General features: G+C 39.5%; 2 protein-coding genes across 2 annotated transcripts; one reads left to right on the top strand and one right to left on the bottom strand.

Annotated features, from left to right (window-relative positions):
• The first annotated feature begins 2,685 nt into the window (after positions 1 to 2,685).
• On the top strand, positions 2,686 to 4,648 carry LOC126799686 (pentatricopeptide repeat-containing protein At3g04750, mitochondrial). Its single transcript, XM_050526932.1, is given in 4 exon segments — positions 2,686 to 3,009; positions 3,012 to 3,438; positions 3,441 to 3,785; positions 3,788 to 4,648. Coding segments are annotated over 4 exon segments (1,557 nt in total). The 5' UTR covers positions 2,686 to 2,697; the 3' UTR covers positions 4,261 to 4,648.
• Positions 4,649 to 4,927: 279 nt separating this feature from the next.
• Positions 4,928 to 13,282, bottom strand: LOC126797896 (mediator of RNA polymerase II transcription subunit 14). The gene is made up of 8 exons (XM_050524652.1): positions 12,916 to 13,282; positions 11,331 to 12,410; positions 11,095 to 11,192; positions 10,682 to 10,859; positions 9,569 to 10,577; positions 8,456 to 9,456; positions 6,990 to 8,068; positions 4,928 to 6,468 (listed from the first exon to the last, which is right to left on the bottom strand). The coding sequence occupies exons 1-8, from the start codon at positions 13,132 to 13,134 to the stop codon at positions 5,679 to 5,681; spliced, it is 5,454 nt and encodes a 1,817-aa protein (XP_050380609.1). The 5' UTR covers positions 13,135 to 13,282; the 3' UTR covers positions 4,928 to 5,678.
• Between the last annotated feature and the right edge of the window lie 1,706 nt (positions 13,283 to 14,988).

Raw genomic sequence — 14,988 nt, 5'->3', positions numbered from 1 at the left:
ACCAAATGATAGAAAACGACCACCAACTTGAGCAAACGACATCCTTGTGCAGTTCCACTTGCAGCTCTGCCTCAGGGCCGGCTCTTAGCATGTGCAAGAGGAGCACACGCACATGACCGCACATCTATATTTTGGGGCTATATATATATACACCTAGTATGTAGTTCATTATGTGAAAGAGTCTCTTTAAACAAACCTTCAACGGTTTAGTTGGCAAATTGATGATATTAACTAAATGTTACTTTCCCGTAGCTTGCGCTAGGGTTCGACTCATATTACTTCATATATTTATTTATTTATTTTATCCTTTTAGACCCTATTTTCTACCTCATTTTTTCTTTAGTTTTGTAGATACTAGATACCTTTGTGACTTTGTCCAATTATGCATTTTCATCATTTTTTGTATTTCCTTAATATTTTTTTCTTGATTCGTTGGGGAGATATATTACTTATTTTTGATCTTTTTTCATATTATTTCATCTATTTGTTTATTTTAATTAATATTTTATTAAAATGAAAAAACTATTGTTGTTAAACTTTAAATTTATATGTTTAGGCTCAAATTAAATAAAAATAACAAAAAAGTTTTATCTATTTGCTTATATATAATTGAAATTTGCTATGATAATTGCAAATAATTATTTTTAATAATATATTTAGGCATATATTTATGTAATACCTTCTGAAAATTAGGGCCCTGATTTTAATCTCACACTGGGCCTCCTAATGCTTTGAGACAGCCCTGCTCTGCCTACACAGCCTCTGCAGTCATGAATGCACTGTCCTGCATCACTACAACACTTCTTCCCTGTAGCCCTCTGCAACCATGCATGCATTGCACTGCCCTGCAACACTGCACAATGCTTCAATACTCCCCCTCATGCTGGATCAAGGGAGCAAATGATGCCTTGAGCCAAGCTTGCCACTATTTTTGATATTGTCAAACTCTATGAAATATGACATGTGGTGGAGTTGAATGAGATGAAATAGGGTGGAGTTAAAAGAAATTGCATAAGAATGCTAAGGATGTTATGGTACCGATTTGAAATATGAAATGAATGATACCATAATAGAATTAGGTAGGAAAAGATGATACGATTATGGAATGAAAAACAATATATGAAATGATACCATAATTATGATGTTGAAACTTAAAATATTAAATGAAAATAGTTCAATATGAAGGCTATGAGCTTATGATATGGTAATGAGATATAGAATAGAAACATGAAGATGAGAAGGCCAATGAAGTTAGGAATGGGTGGGTGGATGGGAAAACGATTTCCAAAAGTAGGTCCAATGAGAAGCTTGCTAATATAAAATGGAATAAAAAACTGAAAATGGCTTGAATGAACAATGAAGACAACTTTGAATGATGGGTACAAAGATGGATGAGGCCCCTAAAGTTAACTTCAAATGCAGTCGTGATTTAAACCTTTCCAACTCTACAGCTTCATCAACAACCATACATCTACACAACCAATCAAGTACCACATGAAGGTACTCAAATTCGGATCATAAACCCTTCTCTACCATCTCAAACAGTGCATCATCAAAACCTTCAAACTCTGTAAAACATCTCAAATAGCTTTGTGGTCCTAAACTATCCTCATCAACACACCACAAACATACCCAAATAGCTTATAATTGCATAACATAATAGCCATAATCCAAAAGGTGAATGAATATATGACCAATAAGCAACATAGAAGCAGGGCGGAACTGTGTGGCGGGCTGGTCTGGCATAGCCTACCCGAAAAACAGCTTGTATTTATACTTCTATATTACAAAATGCACATGTAGTAAAGTTGTTCAGTTGGCTTAGTAGCATGAGTAATACACCAAAACCCACATTTCTTCTTTTATTCATTATTTTTCTTGTTTCTTTTTTCGTTCTCTCTCAATCTTTTCTTTTTATTTTTCTTCTTACATTCTCATTCTTCTTTTTATCTCACAATATCTTTTCAGTGTTCCAAAACATCTTACAATATTTTTCTTTTCTATAAGTATAAGAAACATTTCTTGTTCTTTCTCCATTTTCTCCATCTCTTTCTTCAGTCACAACATTTTTAAAAATTATTTAGCTATCTAGTTTTCTTTTATAATTTTATTATTATTTATCACCAGCCCTATCCATTTCAGATTTCTGGTTCCTCCATTGCATAGAAGGCAATCTGGGTCACCAACCTGATGATGTTGCTGAAGAAAAACTAACCAATATTGTTGAAGAACAAAGAAGTCATTCCGTAGAAGCTAAACCCATTTTGCTTCAAAGACTGAATTTGATCTCCCCCTGAAGTCGAATTCTCATCACCACTGTAATCAACAAGTGTAGACAAATTGCTCCTCCTGAAATTGTTTCCCCAATGTTATGTTCCCTCTCTATCTTATGCCTCTGCTCCATCATCTCAATAATCATGGGAGTGAAGAAGAAGATGAACAAATTGACGAGGTTGAAGACCAATGAAGAGATCAGAAAGCCGAGCTGGTACTTGTCTGATAGGGTGCAGAAATACTGAAAAGGTTATCTTGGGCATTTTGTCGAACAAGTGATGGGTGCTTGAATGCTTTGTTGCAAATTAAACAACAACAATTTAATGCCCAAGGATTTCGATTGAAGCCCAGAATCACCAACAAAACATACTTATTCAAACAGATCAAGCCGAATGCGGGAGTTATGTATTTGAGCATGTAGTTATGTATCAATATGGGAGAGGTATCCGCCTTTTAAGCTCAGCTTCGACGAGCAGCAGGAGCCTCTGGGATCCGACTGTTGCCCTTGAACTCAATCTCCCAAATCTCGCATTGCTGGAGAAATGTCGTACGAGGTACCATTTCAAACAGATATTGGGGCAGATGATGAGGACATGTCTCATTGGTCAAACATTTCCGATGAGCAGGCTTCTCACATTCTCAGCCATTTCGTACCCTGAAAATTTAGACATTGCGATTCTCCTTTTCCATCACTATACTCCTTGTCCCAATCTTTACATATACAATTGCATGATCTCTCTGCCTTATCTTTCTGTAGAAGTCAATCATTTGGCCTATACAAGTTGTTGCTCTATGATGATATATACCCAGATAAAAACACCCTTGTTTACTTACTCCAAGCATCCAAGTGTCTATCAGATGCAAAGCAGATACACTGTCATGCTATCGTTACTGGTTTGTTGTCACAGGGATACCTGCAAAACAGCCTCATCTAGATGTATATGGAGAAAGAACAAATGGAGCTAGCTCGCAGAGTTTTCCATGACATGCTAACACCAGATAGGGTCTCATTTAATATCATGATTGTTGGTTACGCTAAGAAGGGATCTGGTGTAGAAGCTCTACAACTCTTCTATAAGATGATGGATTCGTGTCATAAACCAGATGACTTTACCATATTAGGATTTCTTATGTCTTGTGGAGCATTAGGAGCTGCTCGACTGGGAATGTACATGCATGGATTGAGAGGAGGAAAACTAGTACTTCTTCAAATTTGATCTTGGCGAATGCTCTTTTAGACATGTATGTGAAGTTCAATAAGCTGGAGACTGCCTTAAATATTTTTAATGCTTTAGTAGAGAAAGATATCGTTTCGTGGAACACCATGGCTGCAGGGTATGCTAAGGTTGGCAATTTAGAACTAGCACACAACTATTTCAAGCAAATGCCTAGGAGAGATCTTGTGTCTTGGAATTCATTAATTTCTGGTTATGCCAAGCGGGGCGAATATGGTGTTGTAATTAAGGTGTTCAACAATATGGTAACAGAGAAAGTGAGGCCTGATCATGTCACTTGGTTAATTTGGTCTCTGCTGCAGCGGAAATTAGAGCACTGGACCAAGGAAAATGGATGCACGGCTTGATTTTGAGAATGCAGATGAAAATAGATGCATTTTTGGGTTCTGCTTTAATAGACTTGCACTGCAAGGCAGGAAGCATAGAAAGAGCATTCTTGCTTTTCAAGGGATTGACAGAAAAAGATGTGACCGTATGGACAACAATGATCACTGGATTTGCATTTCATGGTTATGGAAGGAAAGCTCTTGATCTGTTTTCTGAGATGCAGAGAATTCTGTCGCCAAATGCGGTGACTCTTGTTGCCGTACTTACAGCTTGTAGTCATAGTGGACTTGTGGAAGAAGGGCTCAGCGTATTCAACAATATGAAGAAAAAGTTTGATATTGAGCCAGCCAGCCAGGAATTGAACACTGGTTGTTTGGTGGATCTTTTTGGTCGATCAGGGGGGTTGATAGAGGCAAAGATGTGATTGAAAAGATGCCTATAAAACCAAGTCAAAACATCTGGGGAGCAATGCTGAGTGCTTGTAGAGCTCATGGAAACATGGAACTAGCTGAAATAGCTTCCACAGAGCTAATCAAGTTAGAGCCAGAGAAAGGTGGATACATATTGCTGTCTAACACATACGCTGCCAGCGGGAGGTGAAGCTCCTCAGATAAGATTAGAGAAATCATGGAAACCAGAGTGAAGAAGACTGCAGGTTGGAGTAGCGTAGTCGTTGATGGAGTTATTCATGACTTTGTTGCTGCTGATAAGCGGCATCCAAGACGGGAAGATCTCTTTCTTATTTTGCAGTGTCTAAAAGGTGAAATGAAGCTAGATGATACGGATTTCACCAACTTTGAGCATTGTGTCCAACTTGGGTAATCAATGTAGCAAGTCCTGTAATGAATTTTTTCTGTTTTATGTTTTGAACCTTGTTTCGAACTTGATGTAGATGAGAGTAGAAGCACACACTATTATGTGGTAGTTACGCCATAACATTGAAACATACTAGGTAAAAGTTCACTTCAGGAAATATCTGTAATGCAGGAGAAGGGAAACAAATATGAACTGCTGATACACTTTACTACAGCAAGGGTTCAAGAAACAAGATACTGGCTTGTGTCTACAGTTTGTAGGTACCCATTAGCAACTGACCTAATGGCAAATCAAAATTTTATTAAGTGTATATACAAGTTACAACAACAACAAAATCTAGAACCCAAAGTTCCTAATTCTCAGAAGAACCAAAATATTGTACAACCCATGAATCAGATTATCCCAATCAGCTAGGAGTCTATCATACCTATCAGATGCAAACTGCATCAGACCACCATATCCCAGCGATCTCTCCCAGCACCATTCAGCATTCTGCATATATATATATAAGGGGCTTTTCAGGTAAGGAGGCCCTTATCTCAGCTTAAGGTACGGATTTTCATTTTTGACCAACTTTTCGATCGAGTTTTCACATCTCCACCGTCCAATATCTAGGCTATAACGTATAGATCATCTCCACAAAATTTCACCCGATTTCATCACCGTTAAGGTACTCATAACTTCGATTTTCTACTCAAACTATGAACGCTTCAGGTTCGGCAAATTCAATACGTCCATTGGTTTTGATTAGTTTGATACCTTAACGATCATGAAATCGGCTGAAATTTTGTGGAGATGATCTATACATTATAACCTAGACATTGGACGGTGGAGTTGTGAAAACTCGATCGAAAAGTTGATAAAAAATGAAAATCCGTACCTTAGCTTAAGGTACGAACCTCCGCACCTGAAAAGCACCTGAAAAGCTCCGTGTATATATATATCACTACAAGTTTCAACTCCAATCTAAGAGGATGAAACAAAATCAGAGCAAACGTCACAATCAATCCCTCAGCGAACTACTAGTCACGTTACCACAGAGGTTGCACTAACCCCACTGCCATCTCTCAAACCTTGAAGCCACATATGCAGCGTCCTCTGGACGTAGTCAGCAACAAGTCTTAACCTTCCTAGACTAACGTCTCCTCCTGCACAACTCTCCACAGTCCGAGCAACCTTTTGTTTACATTTCTCCCAGTCATCAATGCGTGACCAGCAAGCTCGACCTCCATGGCTTCCTTCCATGCCAAGAAAGGACACACTTAGATTTTCGCCAAATGAATATCTCAACTTTACTGATACACAGTAAGGTAGCCATGCTGCACCACCTGCGGCATTTATGTGCGGTATGTGAGCAGAATCAAGAACAAGAGTCAGTGCAAAATCAACCCAGTTGTGAGGCCGATCATAATGGATATTACTTTTGGCAACAGACGAATTATTCGACTTGTCATCTATATTTGACCCAGCGTGATATTCAAGACATAATTCAATACGCGGTTTCTGAGCAGAAGCTAAATCACCACCCTGTACCGGCTGGGGTAGTCCTTTTTTCCATGCTATTAATTTCAAGAATTCCCTTAGAACTGATATGGGCAAGGTCAAAAGGGTGATGAATGATGCAACACGAGAAGCATCATAAGGCTCTGATGCAACACGTCGACTAAAGTAGTCACAGATTTCTCCTATTTCAGTTGGAGTCAATTCTTCTTGAGCAGTGGTTGGATTTTGCTGCTGTTGATGATGAAATCTTTTCACACTCAAGACTTGAAGAAGAAGTTGAACTCTGTGAACACTGACTGCAAAAACATAGCCACTGCAGAAACACCAGGCAATGAGATAAAAGAACGCGCAAGAATCTATAAAGGTTGTGGAATTAGAACTGGAAAGCAACCATGAAAAAACATCCAAAGGGACCTACATCACTCAAGGTTGCCTAAAATCTCCATATGATATAGCAATTAATCCATTTATAAGGAAAACATAAGGCTACCAGTTCTCCTTAATGTTTGTCATTCAAAATTCCAGATAACATATGACATTGATTGACACTTGTATTTCCATCTAGCTGGCCACGTATAATTACTGCAGTGCCTATTGCCCAATCTGCTTCTTAATGTTTCCTTAGAAAAAAACTTAGTTTTCTTAATTGTTGGATCTTATATTAATCTTGGTTATCGTACAAAATGCAATGAGCATAGGTCAGAACATAGAAAACACAACAAGAATAAAATAAAATGATCTGCAGGGCACGATGGAACCTATGATATCAGCCAATCAGGAATATTAACACTTTTTGAGATATGAATAAGATAAAGGACGAAAAAAAACACTTACCCCACAAAGAATCGCAAAGCAGGCTGCTCTTGGTCCAAATTTAAAAGTGCGCCTTCATTGTCCTTCAAAATGGACCCTAAAATCTCTTTCAAAAGATCTGGTAGCTGGGCAAATAGCCACAGTACTCCAAGGTACTTAAGAATGCCTCTTAGTACCTTTTTAAGAGCAACAAGGGGGACCCAACCACCTCCATACCCTCCATCATCGCCAAGACCAATGATGGCTGTATTCAGTTCTCCTCTGACATGAGCAGGGACACCTGCACCCGGTGATCTGCGCATAGGCATCCCTGTGCTCACAACTGCCAAATTTGAGGGCACTGCAGAAGCATTTCCAGCACGGTTCAACACAGCTACTTGGTTACCTGTCCTTGACAATGCAGCAGAACTAGTGGAATTAACCCTATTAGCATTGACAGCAGACAGCTGGAGACCAGCACTGGGGTTTTGAGTGTTTAGATTTGCCAAACCTGTCTGTTGGACACCATTAAAATTAGTGTCTAAACCATTCAATTCTTGTGCCACATGCTCCATAATAAATGGGCGAAATTGTGGGCAAGGCAAGGAACCTCCAACTGACGGGCCCCCTTTGGGTGGTGTTGCTGGTTGTAACCAAACCTGATCTCCAGCAAAACACCGCATGTCAACTGCGAAGTGCTTCCGATAGATAATTCGTATCCAGTAAGGACCACGTAGCACAACAGAAACATCAATAGGCAGCAGTGAGCTGGGCACAATGCCAGGTCCACCTCGGCCAGCAGCTGCTGCTGCTGCTAACAATGCAGCCCCATGAAGACCGTGGTTTGTAAGAGAACCTGTAACAGCAGATGAAATTGAGTTCGCAACAAGTACAGGCGACTGATTACCATTTGTAGTTGAACTGGTTTGCATAAGGCCCTGGGGCAGGTAACCGGCCTGTTTTGGGACAGACGAGAGAATCGTCATCCCACTGACACCTTGAATAGGACCAGCTCGTGCAGGGCGTGTTGCAGCTGCAAGTGCATGTAAGGGACCCGCAGTAAGGCGAATGCAGTCCAAAAGGGATGCAACTTCAGCTCCGTTTATGAAATCTTCCAGAAACTGAAGACAAAACAATTACATTCATGAATGCAAGTCTTTATAAATAAACAAATTGGCGGGAGAGTGAAATCAATACGGCACAAAGCCCAAGACACAAAGTATTTCTAAAAAAGAATTCAATGCATAAATAACAAATTTGATAATACCATTTCAGCTGGTATGGAAAGCTTTTTAAGGCTCTAAGAAAAACTACATCACAAGTCAAGCAGACCTTTGTCACGGCACCACAGGCTAAAAGTTTGGAATTATAATAGAAACTGTAGAAAGTGTAAGCAGAGGATGTCTGTAGGACTAATAAAGTTAAAATACCCATTACAAGAGGTTAACCCAAACAACCAATTAAAAATGCCGAAATAATTACAAAATGATAAAAATTTGTGAAACTACCTTGGTATGAGGCCAAAGTTGGTCAGGAGATACATGCATAGAACAACCTTCTTTACCTGATTCCCACTCAACAGCAAAGCGAGCGAGGACACCAGATCCAAAACTGAACCACAAACTCATGAGTCCTACTGCCTCAATTCTAAATGCTCTTCTCATTTGTTCAGATAATCTATCAGCTCCCTCAAAAGAACCTTTGCCACCTGGTGCTTTAGAGTCAGAGTTTACACTTTCTTCCGGTTTCTCATCTGCTCTCACTCCTAGCAGTTTCCGCATCCCCAGGGAAAACATTCTTGCATTAGAAAGTCTTTGGATATCTGCCACTAATTTTGTTATGCTATCAGCCTCCACAGACTGATAACTAAGAACAACGCCTTCTGGATCATAACGAATATGAGAATCGATGTCAGACATGTTGGCAATACGAACACCAGAACCCCAATGTGTACTATTGCTTCCTTTCTGAAGCTCCCATAAATCCCGGAAATGCTGGTCATTTATTTTCACATCCCAGTATATGCTCCCAGCTCTGCCAAGACGCAAGCACAGATGTTGCCATGTATCACCTCTGGCAAATGGAAGTCGGAACCATATGTTTGAAGATGTACTCCTTAAACCCACTTCTTCAACATATGGAATGTCCAGAGCCCCCATCTGGCTAGTTAGTCTGGCATGCTTAATACCTAGTGAACAGTGCCTGACTACATGAAGAAGAGCTGAAACATAAATGCTGGAAGGTGCATATCCCTTATTAGCTTCAGATATAAGATCCCCATAACTGTATAACCCAGTTTTTGAAGTGATATATGTTGGCATTAACAACTGTGATGAAGAGTACTGAGCCTGAACGACTTCAGAAACTTTCCTCCTTTTACAAGATCCTGAATTGGCTTCCACAGTTTGCAGTGATGGGATCAGATTCAACATTTCTGAAAGTGTACGCTTTCGAAGTTTTCTGTCATGATCAGGGGGGGAATCACAGACTCCAGAATCTGGTGCATGGGCTAAATAAGAAAAAAATAAGGTAAATTTCCAGCCAAAGTAGACATAGAAGTGAATGTGTGTGTGTGTGTGTCCCACCTAATATGCTGTAGTTACACAAAGAGGGTAACTTACATGCAGGAGTTGTCACACATGAATTTGATCCAGCAACTCTGAAAGATCCGGTTAGAGGCCCCGCAGGTAAATTAGTTCCATTAGGTCTAATCCCTGGCCCTGACATCCGGGAGCCACTGAGACCAGGTGGAGATAATATTTGAGAAGATTTAAATCCATATGTTGCACCCTTTGAAGTATCACTCATAAATCTCAGGTGATCTTCATCCATTGAAGTGGAACCATACTCTACTAACTGGGGAGACCTAAGGGAAGCCAAATCCTGATCAGACTTTGAAACAGACATTTTATTTGCAGGGACACTCCTTCCAGGGGCAGAAGCCAGAGAACTGAGAGAAGCGGAATGCATGGGAGCCTTCAAGTTACCAGATGAGTACAATGATCCATTGTAATATGTAGACATGCCAGACACATTTCCACCACTGTTCAACTGCGACATCTGCCCTCCATCCCATTTAGAAGCTGGACTACCAGGTTTGGTGGAATGAAGATTCATAGCAGAGCCAAAATGAGAAGCATTGAATGAGGAAGAGCCTTTTTGAAGAGAGAAGGAAGGTGCAGATAACCCTTTCTCCAGTTCAAACACTTCATCAACCACAGAAGAAAAACTCGATGGTGGACATCCTGCAACTGGCATAGAATTCTCTAGGCTAATATCATTAAGAAGACCATTTTCAGATGACTGGTTAGATCTTCCAGCTCTAGGCAATAAGGATTGTAGTTTTCCCCAGTCAAGCAAGCTTAAATTCATATCATCTTCATGCATCTGCATCTGGTTAACATCAATTTTCTTCATTCGAATCACATGATTTTGGTCATTAAGAAAATCAGCTTTTCCAGAGGCATTGGGCTGAGTCTCAAGCAATTTAAAAAGGGGTTTGAAATCCTTATCAAGTTGCAGCAGCAAAAAATAAGAGCCCCCACAATCTGGAAACCCCATTAGCAAAAGAGTTGAACCATCTGAAATGTTCTTTGGCAATGTAACTGCAGGTAAACCACTTTCATATACCTGCAGAAGTACAGATAGTGCCTTATCTTGTGAACATCAGATGAAACCAAATGAAAACTTAATCCTCAAAAGAAATTTAAAAAGTAATGTAAGGGAAAGTGTACCTCGAGGCCTAAAAACCTTCCGATTGATGCAAATAAGTGCAAAATACTTTTGCTTCTCAAACTAATGAAAACTTCAGCTGCAGTCATAGTTCCCTGGTTTAAAGCATCTTCGCATTCAGACAAAGATGCCGAAGAAGCAAGAATATTCTGGGAGGATTGAAGACGAAAGCGGCCATTCCTAAAAATCAGAGGTGTTGTATCAGACTATGGAGAAGAACATCAACAGCATCATCCAGCATTTATTTGGTAAGATTCATTCTCAAATTAAATCTTTAAAAGACAAACTTTTCCAAAAGATATGAAGTGCTTTTTCCTGTGTCTAGTCAGAAGAACATTTAGTTGGCAGAACTTTTTCTTTTTGGTTTATCCTTTGAAAGCTTCAATTCGCTAAGCATTATAAGGAAATAAGGTACCTTATATTTATTCCCAGAGTAAAAAATGATGAGCCATAGGCACGCACGCGTAATACTTCGTGCCCTTCATATTCTCTAACATCTGACTTAAGATCTTTCTGCATAGAGAATTAGAAAAATCAATCTAAACCAATATGATGAAAGACAAAACAGTAGCATCCTCAGACTACTATCAAGGAGGATAAGCATAACCAGAGAAACAGGACACATGTTTCAAGAAAAAAAATTAAAATAACCTTTTCATGGTCAATGTCTGCTTCTTCCACACAGGACTGAAAAGCAACATCCCCTGAACCTCGAGATATTTGATCGTTTTTCCCCAGCTCTTTCTGGATTTCAAGAAGACGAGTATATCTATTACAGCATATGGCTCTCAGAAGCAATTTCTCAACATCAATACAACTTTGGTCAAGAGAGAATTCTGCCTCCTTTCCAGTTAATGGATCTATTACGAATGTGCTATGAACACATTTTACCAGTAGATCTGGCCCTGGATCGATTTTTATAAATGGGCATGATGATGAATCAGAAGTACCACTGGTTTTATCGAAATTTAACCAGTATACAATCTTTAACCCTGGTGTTCGTAAACCAGATGTTTCAGTTTCTCCATCTTGATTTGATTGTGTAGAGCCAGAAGTCCCTGCATGACTGGTGCTCCCATCAGATAGGACCTCAAACCGGATTGCCTCTTTCCATCTCCCCTGGCGAAGAGCCTGCACTTGTCTTAAGACAGTGTCTATAACAAGTTTAACACATATTTCATGTAGAACAGAGTATAATGTCTTAAATGGATTTTCTGCAGCAGCCATTCTGCGCTCTAAATCATCCCCAAGAATATGCCTCTGAGATACTTCTAGCTTTATAAGTCCACTTTTTTCACCAACAAGCAGCTCCAAGTGAAGTATCCTCCACATTGATAGGTGTCCCCGGTAGCCAAGAGTAATCAAAACCTTGAACTCCCCAATGACACGAAGCAGTGCTGTACCATCAGAGACTTTAACCTCAGTTATTTCTTTTGGGATCGACACCTCTAGTAACTGTCTCCGCACAAGCATGTCCAGCTTTTTCAATGCCGGCTTCTGCTCATCCTCACTCAGTGAACTCTGAAGACCCACATCTTCTATACATTTGGGTAACCGCTGATATGATCCTGATAGCAGGATTTCAACTGCAGATGGAACATCATAAATAGGAGCACAAGCTTGTTGTAGACCTTCATGCATAAAAAACAATGAATCCGCTGCTTGAGTAAAACACGTATCATGACTTGACAACGTAGAACTTAGTTGCTGACAATATTGTACCAACGGGACCTGCAAACAGAACGGCACTGCTTATAACCAATATAGCGAGAAACAACAAACCATTGCAAAGACATAGTAGAACACTCGTCAACGAAACTACTGTCACCAAACGAATAATTACTAACCCACATGGCAAGATACAAATGATTTCGAGCCAGATAGAAGACTAATATAGGCCTATAAGTGCCACCTGACATGAACTTAAAGCTAAATTCAAAATCACTAATGCTAATAATCTCATTTTCTCTTTACTACCTACTTTAACCAAAACTAAGAGCAATGAACTACAACCAAATCAAAACCCTGAAACTAAACATTAACAAAAACCCTAAAGCTAAAACCTTTGAATCCCAAACTCACTCACAGAAACACACCTCAAAACTTCACATTCCCTTCACCCCCCAATTAAAAACCCTAATTCAAAATTTCCAAGTAACCAAAATAGCTAAACCAAACCAAGATTCAAACTTTCCGGCCCAAATAAAAAACCCAGAAACCAGAGAGAGCCTCAGACCTGTTGGCACCACTTGGCGAGCACATTGAGACGGAGCATTCGCTGCTGGGTCTTGACCAAGTACTTAAGCAACCCTATCTTCTTATCCGTATCGGAGAGCTCCGGCGCCGCCGCCTTCGACTTCTCCATCAGCTCCTTGAGCGAGAGGAACGAATCCTCTGCGGCGCGGTTCACCACCGTGGTGAAGTCCACCGTCTGTTGCCCTAGCTCCGAGGCCATTCTAATTGCTTAGGAATTTCAGAAATTCCCAAATTTGGGGGGATTGGGGATTAGGGAATAGGGATTCTAATCCCTAAAGAATGGAATTGGTCAGCGGAGCATTGAAAATTAGGGTTTGGAGAAATCGAGCCTGGAGATTTCGGACCTGAGTCTCTCTCTCTCTGTTTTTGGGTTTTTGAATTTTCCGAGTTGCGAGTTTTAGAGTGAGAGAGAGAGAGAGAGAGAGAGAGAGAAGGGTTAAAAAAAGAAGGGTGATTTTTGGTTGCGGTGAGTTGTATATATAGTGGTAAAATTATAAGGAATTGCCACGTGGCGAGTTGATTCTTCTTGGTTGTTAACCGTTGTTTCCAATTGACAAGGACACAATTTTTTTTTTTTTTAAGTTTGGAACCTAAACTCTAATAAAAGACTCCTCCTCACATTTTTTTTTTCATTTTCAATAAAAACACACATATAAACCCGAACCCTCTTATTTGAAAAACGAGCATAAATATCTTATAAGCAACACTAAGCTAACTAATTATACCTTACGATGCCATATCAACGTGGAGAAGAAGGATGAGAATGGGAAAGAGAATTACTTAACCGTGAAGGTCATGTGGGTTGACGACATGTGGCTGCTTCAACACCATTGACAGTTGTTTGTAGTGTTGGCTATGTAAAAAGGGCATATACTACGTTCGCATGTACTTATATATCGGGTTTTTCTGGAGAGTAAATTTTCTTTTACATAGGCTGTCTACTACTATAAAGCGAGCACCTAAGAAAATCACCAAAATATATAATTTTTTAATATACTCATTCGTAGTCTTACACTCACACACAAGGCAGCATGATAATTACTTAAAACCACAAATGTTTAACCAATGTGTTTTGTCAAAAATATTCTTCGGTGTAAATAGAATTATGTAAACACTTGAATAAAATTTTGCAAACTCATGTGATGAAAACACGTGCATCACACGGGTACGAGACTAATATATATAAGGGTTTTTAGGTTGGAAAGTTTTTTGGGCTTTGGTTGCCATGTAAATAGATCCGCCCTATAGCCCAACAAGAGAAGGGTTGAAGGCTCCTTGTATTCCGAAGGTTTGATGTGTACTTTCTTTGTTGTTCTTTCACTTTTTTGCATGATACAACTTTGGATGTTGAACTTGGGCGAGGAAGCGTCCGGAAGTAACAAGCGTACAAGTAAAGAGTTGACGGAAGTAAGTGAAAATTATGTATATACATTGTTGAACGAAACTAACTCATAGCATATGTGTGAAGGTAGTGTGTTTTTTCTTCTTTTATACATGTTGCTTACGTTGAATTTAGAATTTTGTCCTCCTTCATTATCAACTTTTCCGTTATCATATGAAAACTAAATGCCGATCCGATAATTACTTACCGTAGAGTAATGGGTTCTGACTTCTGAATGTCGAACCCTTCATATTTTTATGGTGTCAAGAGTTTAGTTTTTGCTAATAGGGTCTAATTGAGTAGAAGTTCAATAGAGTAATGGGAATGGGAATCATTTAGGACCCTCAAGGGCCAAAAGAGCATCACATTCAACATAAAGGATAGTTTAGCTAGGAATTTACCACAAAGGATATAAATATCACCAGTGGAGAGATACATATAGATTGGATCGATGTGAAAGGTGAGAAGTAGGGTGGAATTGTGGAATGTTTGTAAGGAATTGATGGAGATGGCCGGATTGAGAGATGGAGATTAACTGGGATGCTAGACTCTCAATAATTAAGTGTGAGAGTGAAAACAATTGAGAACTGGTTGTCCCTAAATGGACTTGTATGCGAAAATTCTTAAAGTCGTCCTCTGATCAAGACGGACTGCTCGATCATCTCGAGAAAT

This window comes from Argentina anserina, chromosome 6, assembly GCF_933775445.1.
Source record: "Argentina anserina chromosome 6, drPotAnse1.1, whole genome shotgun sequence".
NCBI classification, from domain to species: domain Eukaryota; kingdom Viridiplantae; phylum Streptophyta; class Magnoliopsida; order Rosales; family Rosaceae; genus Argentina; species Argentina anserina.
Note: the sequence above shows the minus strand (reverse complement) of the source record. Positions and strands in the feature narration are given on the sequence as shown.

Excerpts from the sequence above, each read along its gene's own strand:
- LOC126797896 (XM_050524652.1), bottom strand. The coding sequence starts at position 13,134 with ATGGCCTCGGAGCTAGGGCAACAGACGGTGGACTTCACCACGGTGGTG. Across the intron at positions 12,411-12,915 it reads TCGCCAAGTGGTGCCAACAG|GTCCCGTTGGTACAATATTG; the intron begins GTCTGAGGCTCT and ends TTCTGTTTGCAG. Across the intron at positions 11,193-11,330 it reads CAGACATTGACCATGAAAAG|AAAGATCTTAAGTCAGATGT; the intron begins GTTATTTTAATT and ends TTCTCTATGCAG.